General features: G+C 47.4%; 1 protein-coding gene across 1 annotated transcript in view; it reads left to right on the top strand.

The window, feature by feature from the left end:
* Window positions 1-3,847: 3,847 nt before the first annotated feature.
* The window catches only part of DLEC1 (DLEC1 cilia and flagella associated protein), a gene marked incomplete at both ends in the record, with an annotated part of 60,060 nt that continues 54,356 nt past the window's right edge, over window positions 3,848-9,551 (top strand). Inside the window, 2 exons of the mRNA XM_079712617.1 lie at window positions 3,848-4,228; window positions 5,254-5,404. Of these exons, the coding sequence (XP_079568743.1) occupies window positions 3,848-4,228; window positions 5,254-5,404 (532 nt within the window). The remainder of the gene's footprint in view (window positions 4,229-5,253; window positions 5,405-9,551) is intronic.

The following is a 9,551-nucleotide window of genomic DNA, read 5'->3' as shown; positions in this document are numbered from 1 at the left end:
TAGGACCTTGTTGTTTACCCATTCTTTTTTAAAATATTTATTTATTATTATTATTTTATTTGGTTGCACCGGGTCTTAGTTGCAGCAGGCGGGCTCCTTATTTGCGGCTCTCGGGCTCCTTCGTTGTGGCATGTGAACTCTCAGTTGCAGCATGCATGTGGGATCCAGTTCCCTGACCAGGGATCAAACCTGGGCCCCCTGCATTGGGAGCACAGAGTCTTAAGCACTGCGCCATCAGGGAAGTCCCTGTTTATCCATTCTATACAGAATAGTTTGCATCTGCTAACCCCCTAACTCCCAATCCATCCCTCTCCTACCCCTGCCCTTGGCAACCACAGGTCTGTTCTCTATGTCTGTGAGTCTGTTTCTGTTTCGTAGATAAGTTCATTTGTGTCATATTTTAGATTCCACATATAAGTGATATCATATGGTATTTGTCTTTCTCTTTCTGACTTTAAAAGTAAAAAAATTTTTAAGGCCAAAAATGTGTGTGGGAACCCAGAGATAAACAAAACACAAATTCTGGCCGGCAGAACAGGTTATAAAATGAAGAAGGCAGTTCAGGAAATTCCCTTTATGCTGACAAAGTCCTCATAGGTGAGGGGACTGGTGCCCTTTGTTACTGGTGCCTGGTAGGAACCATTCATTTATTCCGTTAGTCACAGAGCAAACAGAAAGTTGTTGCTGGGCACAGCAGAATCAGGGATGAAACCAGTTTATCAGGCAGAGAGATACCAGGAGAAGAGGGAGACGATGGTGGAGGTGGGGAAGCACAGAGGAAAGTGGGGAGCGAGGGAGGGGAGTGTGTCATTAAGAGGGAACGGGCAGCAGCAGATACTGCTGAAAAGTCGAGGAAGATGAGCACAGAGGAGGAATTGGAGCTTTGCTGAAGACCTTGGCCTGGACAGAGCCGGGGGAGCTGAAGCCAGAAGGTGGGAGAGTCACAGAAAAAGGGGACGCCTCTCCCAGGCTGGGCCAGACTCTCTTGTGTCCTTCTCTGAGGCTGTTTGGAGGCAGGATGGAGAGGCCAAAGGTGATGGCGAGAATCCATTGTCCTGTCATTCCCTAGGGTAGGGAAGGGGGCCAGGGAGCCTGCACAAGACCACCTGGTTTGGGCAGGCCCCGTCCTAACTCTAGAGCAATGGAGGCCCCCAGACTGTTCTACTAGCTCTTTCCTGCCCCGTGGTGGTGGTGGGGTGGGTGGGCTCACATGCACGTGAGCAATTGGACAAACCAGCCCACTTGCCCAAGCTCCCTCCGCCTCCACCCCCACCCACGCTACCCATTAGTGCACACACCGGTCAGAAATGCGAGGAAGCCCTTAAAGAAGTGGCCTGCACAGGTCCTGTCAATGGGCTTACAATGTCTGGGCAGGCACGGGGCATGTCTCATTGACCTTGTGGCCTCCTCACTCTGGAGAGGGTGTAGCTTGAGGAGAGTCAGAGCAGGATCCTCTCAAGTACACAATGCAGAACAGGGGCCCTGGCTTCCCAGCCCTGAGGATGGAAGAGATACCGGAAAGTAGAGATGAGGGAGCCAGGCCCAACCACGAGAAGCGGAAGTGGCCCAGGTCTGCAGGCAAGCATCCTGGGCCTCATCTCAGGAAGTGGGTTTCAGGCTGTAGGGCACACAGACTCACCCCAGCAGTAAAAAGAGGATGGTTGTACCACCTTTGAGCAGAAGCCATGCTCTGGCAAGGATGGCAGTCACTGTGATGTCAAGCTGCTGCCTTTGACAAGTGCAGGCCTCTCCGCATCTCAGTGGATGATCTCATCACCCACCTGATCCCACACACAGGATATGTGGCAGTCATTCTTGGCCCCTTTTCTCTCTCACTCCCATTATCCATCAGCAAGTCTTGTCAATTCTACCCTTTAGCTCCGTCTCCAATCAATTCCTCTCACTTGAATCCCAGTGCCCTTCACCTCTTTCCTAACCCCTGCATGAGTTTCCCAATTGAGCTCCCTGATGCCTCTTGCCTCTCCCCAGTCTGCTGTCTCACAGCAACAAGAGTGATCTCAGTAGAACATACAGCTGACCACCACACACCCAGCTTCAGACCCTTGAGGGCCCTCCTACCCTCCTCAGAATAAAGTTTAAATTCCTTAATGTTGCCTACAAATCCATTTATGATCTGGCCCTTGCCTAGCAGTTTCCTCAACTCCCTGAGTTCCACCCCTGAACTTCTTTCATTTCCTCCCATTTGCAGTGCTCTTTCCCAGCTTTAGCACAATGGGGTCCCTCTGCATGGAGTGCACTTTTTCTTTCACCCCTGGCTTACTCCTACTCATTCTTTTTTTTTTTTTCACTTAAAAAATGGAAGTATAGGGCTTCCCTGGTGGCGCAGTGGTTGGGAGTCCGCCTCCCGATGCAGGTGACGCGGGTTCGTGCCCCTGTCTGGGAAGATCCCACATGCTGTGGAGCGACTGGGCCCGTGAGCCATGGCCGCTGAGCCTGAGCGTCCAGAGCCTGTGCACCACAACGGGAGAGGCCACAACAGTGAGAGGCCCGCATACTGAAAAAAAAAAAAAAAAAAAATGGAAGTATAATTTATATACAGTAAAATTCACCCTTTATGGTGTACAGTTCTGTGAGTTTCGACAAATCCATACAGTTTTGTGACCACCACCACAATCAAGATGTAGAACAGTTCCATCACCCCAAGAAATTCCCTCATGCTCCTTTGGAGCCAACACTAGCTCCCATCACCAGCTCCTGATAACCAGTGATCTGTTTTCTGGTTTGCATTTTCTATAACGGATATCCTCTAAATGGAATCATTCATTATGTATATGTAGCCCTTTGAGAATGGTTTCTTTTATCCAGCATAATGCATTTGACATTCATCTGTGCTGTCGTGTGTATCTCTAGTCTGTTTCATCTTTATTGCTGAGAGTATGCTGTATATAGATGTACCACAATTTATTTATCTTTTTATCAGTAGAAAGGACATTTGGGTTTTTTCCAGTTTTTGGAGATTATGAATAAAGCTGCTCATACAGGGCTTTGTAGGCACAAACGTTCTCATTTCACTTGGAATAACACCTAGTTGTGGGACTGCTGTATGTGTTACTTTTTAAGAAACTGCCAAACTGTTTTTCAAGGCTGCTATACTGGTTTGTATTCCTGTTGCGATACATGAGAAGTTGCTCTACATCCTCACCCGCACTCACGTGGTTCGTTCACCTGTTTGTTCGTTCATTCAACATCTTGACATTCTACTAAGTGTGTAGTGGTATTGCACTGTAGTTTTAATTTCCACTTCCTTGATGGTTAATGACGGTGAGTCTATTCATTCTTCTAAATCTCTGCTTGGTCTTCACTTCTGCCAAAAACCCACTGTACTCGCTTTCTCTGTAGACTGGTTAAGTTCCTGTCCTTTGTGGTTCCATGACAACAAACAGTTTCTCCACCTTGACCGTAGCCCACTAAACTGCAATTGTTTTCCTGTTCTCGCCTTGCTCAACACTGGTCACACACACACGGTTGTGAGCTCCGCGAGGGCGGAAGCTGCATCTTCCTTTGGTATCTCCAGCTCCTAGCACAGACCTGAAACAGAATCTTTATACAATAAATATTAAATGAACGAATTAATAAATGCTGAACAAATTAGAGAATGGGCAGATGAAAGTAAATAGGAAGAAGCTTTTGCAATGAGACGGGCCTGGCTGTGTCAATTAACGTTTTCTCTATCGGTCCGCACACTAAGGTCCTCTCAGTAAAGGAAACACTGCCGTGCGAACGTTTACGAGGATGACGACTCGACAGCACCCTTTAACAGACGCAAAGCGGAAGAGGCGGGCCGGAAGTGGAAGTGCGGCAGAGAGTTAGCGGCGTCTCAGTTGCCATGGAGACTGGAAGGGGAGAGCGGCAGTCTGCAGAGTCTGAGTCCTACGCCTCGGCTGGGGCGACGTGGACGCCAACCCCGCGTCCGACCCGGATCCGCAGCCCCAGCCAGTCCTCCCTCGCCTACTCCGAGTCTTTCTACCATGGCTTCGGTGGTCGGCCCCGCCGCGTCTCGCCGCTCACGCTCCGGCCGCTCCCCGAGCCGCACCCGCTGCGCCTGCGCCCCACCTCGCTGCGCACCCAAGACATCTCTTACTTGCTCACCGGCGTCTTTCGCAACTTGTATACCGCCGAGGTGATTGGCGAGGTGAGTGCGAGTTTGATCAAGGCCCGCGGCAGCGAGGATGCTCGGCACGAGGAATTCGTGGACCAGCTGCAGCAGGTAACACGACCCCGGCGTCCCGCGCGCTTCTCCGCGTGCTCACCCGAGGCGCGGCGGCGTCACCGCGTCTGCGGCCGTGCGGGCGACCCAGGGCGCGACTCAGCCACTCGACAAGAGTCAGCCCCTGTTGGGTGCCAGGCACTGGGGATACAGTTGGAAAAGAGCAGACCAAGTCCATGCCGCCGTATATCCGACATTCTAGTGGGAGGACACTCTACACACGCGCTTAGGTGAATACACACATTCTACACACATAATGGCATATATCGCTAGCACCTATCTTTATTTCCCTACACGCATACACACATTATATATTACATATATAAATGAAACGACGAGGGCAGAAAGCTGAATAGTTGTTCCCCGGAGATGATAAACTCACGTCCGCTTTGGGGTGCCTGCCCTTGTGTCACAAACCACAATCTTAATCGAGGCATTCATGCCCAGATTTTAGGAAGCATGCCCAGGCTCTAACAGCAACTCTGCTTCCTTATCTGTATAAGGAGGAAAGCAGCTGACTTGAGTCCTCTCTGCTGAGGCTGACTGCTAAGCAGGCCATACTGCCCACAGCTGCCTTCAAGGAGTCTCAGCTATGTGCTTTCAAGCAGCTGAGATCAACTCTGAAAGGGCTGACAGCTGGAGGCTCTCAGCTCACTATGCTCCCTGCAGCCAGGTAGCAAGTCCTTCCTTGAAGGGGGTCTGGGTGACACAACCCTTTGTTTGCCACAGGTGGTGTGTTAACTCATATTTGGTATTTCAGAGGTTAGATGGCAGCTCTCTTTACTGTGAAGCCAGTAGTCAGGAGATGGGGTTTCAGACTTGGTTCTGTAATTGACTTTACCATGAAAGCTTTAAGCCATTTCCTTCTGTGGGTCTCGGAGTTCAGATCTGTCTGGTTAGACCAGATGGTCTCTGCAGTTCTGTGACTGTTCTGTGCTTCATGAGAAGCCCTGATGCTGGGGTGGGATTCAATAAAGCTGTGTGATCTCACCATATTTCTGTGCATCTGATCACCCACCTGCCAGATTCGGGAGCTCTATAAGCAGCGGCTGGATGAAGTTGAAATGTTGGAGAGACATATCATTCAGGCCCGCGCACGGGCCCTTGCGGAGAAAGAGCGGGCCATGCACCAGGCCGAAGTACAGGTCCTTGAGCCGTTCATCAAGATGCCTCCAGGTGTGTGTGATGAGCTCCTCTATGCCCTTCACCCTGACTCCCCAGTTGTTAATGTATTACTGTGTTTGCTTCATTACCTCTCTAGTCTTTTTCTGAACATCTGGAGAGTGAGTTGCAGATATATTGTTTCATTACCGCAAAACACTCCAGTGTGCGTGTCTCCAAAACAGGGACACTCGCCTACATAACCAGCACACAACCCCCTAAGCCAGGAAATCAGCACTGATACAGTGTTAACCTCCACTTCACAGATGGCATGCAGGTTTCACCTGCTGTCCCACAGTGTCCCTTTCTCCTCTTTGGTCTAGGATCCTGTCTAGGAAGGCATGTTACATGTCATTGTCATGTCTCATTTTCAGAATTTTCATTTGGCACAGTTCTTTGAACTTTTCCTGTCTTTCATGTTCTTGACTGTCGGGTTTTTCCCCAATTTTTGAAAATTATGGTAAACTACACATAACATAAAATTTACCCTCTTAACCATTTTTTTTTTTTTTTTTTTTTTTTTGCGGTACGCGGGCCTCTCACTGTTGTGGCCTCTCCCATTGCGGAGCACAGGCTCCGGACGCGCAGGCTCAGCGGCCATGGCTCACAGGCCCAGCCTCTCCAGGGCATGTGGGATCTTCCCGGACCGGGGCACGAACCCGTGTCCCCTGCATCGGCAGGCGGACTCTCAACCACTGCGCCACCAGGGAAGCCCCCTCTTAACCATTTTTAAGCATACAGTTCCGTGGTATTAAATACGTTCATAATCTTGTACAAACATCGTCACCATCCATCTTCTTAACTCTTTTCATCTTGTAAAACTGAAACTCTATGCCCCTGAAACAATAACTTCCCATTCCCTGCCTTGCCCCAGCCCCTGGCAACCACCATTCTACTTTCTGTCTCTGTAATTTTTTTTTTAAGTTACCATTCTGACCATTTATTTAATTTAATTAATTAATTTATTTACTTTTGGCTGCGTTGGGTCTTTGTTGCTGCATGTAGGCTTTCTCTATTTGCGGCGAGCGGGAGCTACTCCTCGTTGCGGTGCTCAGGCTTCTCATTGCTGTGGCTTTCTCGTTATGGAGCATGGGCCCTAGGTGTGTGGGCTTCAGTAGTTGTGGCGCACAGGCTTCAGTAGTTGTGGCTCGCCAGCTCTAGAGCGCAAGCTCAGTAGTTGTAGTGCATGGGCTTAGTTGCTCCGCGGCATGTGGGATCTTCCCGGACCAGGGCTCGAACCCGTGTCCCCTGCATTGGCAGGCGGATTCTTAACCGCTGCACCACCAGGGAAGTCCCTATAATTTTTTTTCTTAATTTAAGATTTTTTTCTGATGTGGACCACTTTTAAAGTCTTTATTGAATTTTTTACAATATGGCTTCTGTGTTATGTCTTGGTTATTTGGCCGAGAGGCATATGGGATCTCAGCTCCCCGACCAGGGATCAAACCTGCACACCCTGCATTGGAAGGTGAAGTCTTAACCACTGGACTGCCAGGGAAGTCCCTTGTCTCTATAATTTTGACTACTCTAAGCACCTCATATAAGTGAAATCATACAGTATTTGTCTTTTTGCAACTGGCTTATTTCACTTAGCATAATGTCCTCAGGGTTCATCCATGTTGTAGCCTATGTCAGAATTTCCTTCCTTATAGGCTGAATAATATTCCATTGTAGGTACGTACCACATTTTGCTTTTCCATTCATCAGTTGATGAACTCTTGGGTTGCTTCCTGGTGTTAGCTGTTCTGAATAATGCTGCTCTGAACATGGTTATACAAATATCTCTTTGAGACCCTGCTTTCAGTTCTTTGGGGTTTATACCCAGAAGTGGAATTGCTAGATCTTATAGTAGTTCTATTTTTAATTTTTTTGAGGAATCACCATACTGTTTTCCACAGTGCCTGTGTCATTTTTATTTTATTTTATTTTTTTAAAGTTTTTTATTTATTTATTTTTTTTGCGGTACACGGGCCTCTCACTGTTGTGGCCTCTCCTGTTGCGGAGCACAGGCTCCGGACGCGCAGGCTCAGCGGCCATGGCTCACGGGGCCAGCCGCTCTGCGGCATGTGGGATCTTCCCGGACCGGGGCACAAACCGGTGTCCCCTGCATCGGCAGGTGGACTCTCAACCACTGCGCCACCAGGGAAGCCCCTGTGTCATTTTTACATGCCCACCAACAGTGCTCGAGGATTCCCATTTCTCTACATCCTCACCAATGCTATTTTCTGGTTTTTCGGTGTGTGGTTTTTGTTTTGTTTTGTTTTTGTTTTTTGCGGTACGTGGACCTCTCACTGCTGCGGCCTCTCCCGTTGCGGAGCACAGGCTCCGGACGCTCAGGCTCAGCGGCCATGGCTCACGGACCCAGCCGCTCCGCGGCATGTGGGATCCTCCCAGACCGGGGCACGAACCTGTGTCTCCTGCATCGGCAGGCGGACTCTCAACCATTGCGCCACCAGGGAAGCCCCCGGTGTGTGGTTTTTGTTTTTTGTTTTTGAGTGTAGCCATCCCGATGGGTGTGAGGTGATAGCTCACTGTGGTTTTGATTTGCATTTCCCTGATTATTAGTGATGTTGAGTGTCTTTTCATATGCCTATTTGCCATTTGTGTATCTTCTTTGGAGAAATATGTTTTCAAGCCCATTTAAAAAAAAATTTACTGGGGTATAGTTGATTTACAATATTGTGTTAGTTTTAAGTGTACAACAAAATGAATCTGTTATACATATACATATATACACTCTTTTGTAGATTCTTTTCCCATATAGGCCATTACAGAGTATTAATAGAGTTCCCCGTGCTATACAGTAGGTCCTTATTAGTTATCTATTTTATATATAGTAGTGTGTATATGTCAATCCCAATCTCCCCCTTTTCCCTCTCCCCTTACCCCCCAGTAACCATAAGTTTATTTCCTATATCTATAACTCTATTTCTGTTTTGTAGATAAGTTAATTTGTAATCTTTTTTTAGATTCCACTTATAAATGATGTCATATGATATTTGTCTTTCTCTTTCTGACTTACTTCACTCAGTATGACAGTCTCTAGGTCCATCCATGTTGCTGCAAATAGCATTATTTTGTCCTTTTTTATGCCTGAGTAATATTCCATTGTATATATGTACCACATCTTCTTTATCCATTCCTCTGTTAATGGACATTTAGGTTGCTTCCATGTCCTGGCTATTGTAAATAGAGCTGCAGTGAACATTGGGTGTGCGTATATTTTCGAATTATGGTTTTCTCTGGATATATGCCCAGGAGTGGGATTGCTGGATCATATGATAGCTCTATTTTTAGTTTTTTAAGGAATTTCCATACTGTTCTCCATAGTGGCTGTACCAGTTTACATTCCCACTAACAGTGTAGGAGGGTTCCCTTTCCCCTACACCCTCTCCAGCATTTATTGTTTGTAGACATTTTGAAGATGGCCATTCTGACCAGTGTGATGTAATACCTCATTGTGGTTTTGATTTGTATTTCTGTAATAGTTAGTGATGTTGAGCACCTTTTCATGTGCTTTTTAACCATCTGTATATTTTCTTTGGAGAAATGTCTGTTTAGATGTCCCACCCATTTTTTTTTTTTTTTCAGTACGCGGGCCTCTCACTGCCGAGGCCTCTCCCGTCATGGAGCACAGGCTCTACACGTGCAGGCTCAGTGGCCATGGCTCATGGGCCCAACCACTCCACGGCATGTGGGATCTTCCCGGACCGGGGCACGAACCCGTGTCCCCTGCATCGGCAGGTGGACTCTCAACCACTGTGCCACCAGGGAAGCCCCCACCCATTTTTTGATTGGGTTGTTTGCTTTTTTTGATATTGAGCTGCATAAATTGTATATTTTGGAGATTAATCCCTTGGCAGATGCTTCATTTGAAAATATTTTCTCCCATTCTGAGGGTTGTCTTCATTTTGTTTATGGTTTCCTTTGCTGTGCAAAAGCTTCTAAGTTTAATTAGGTCCCATTTGTTTATTTTTGTTTTTATTTTCATTACTCTAGGGGGTGGATCAAAAAGATCTTGCTGCGATTTGTGTCGAAGAGTGTTCTGTCTACGTTTTCCTCTAAGAGTTTTATAGTATCTGGCCTTACATTTAGGTCTTTAATCCATTTTGAGTTTATTTTTGTGTATGGTGTTAGGGTGTGTTCTAATTTCATTCTTTTA

The sequence above is a fragment of the Hyperoodon ampullatus genome (assembly GCF_949752795.1).
Source record: "Hyperoodon ampullatus genome assembly, chromosome: 10".
Taxonomy (NCBI): Eukaryota; Metazoa; Chordata; class Mammalia; order Artiodactyla; family Ziphiidae; genus Hyperoodon; species Hyperoodon ampullatus.
This window is presented reverse-complemented; position numbering and strand designations above follow the sequence as displayed.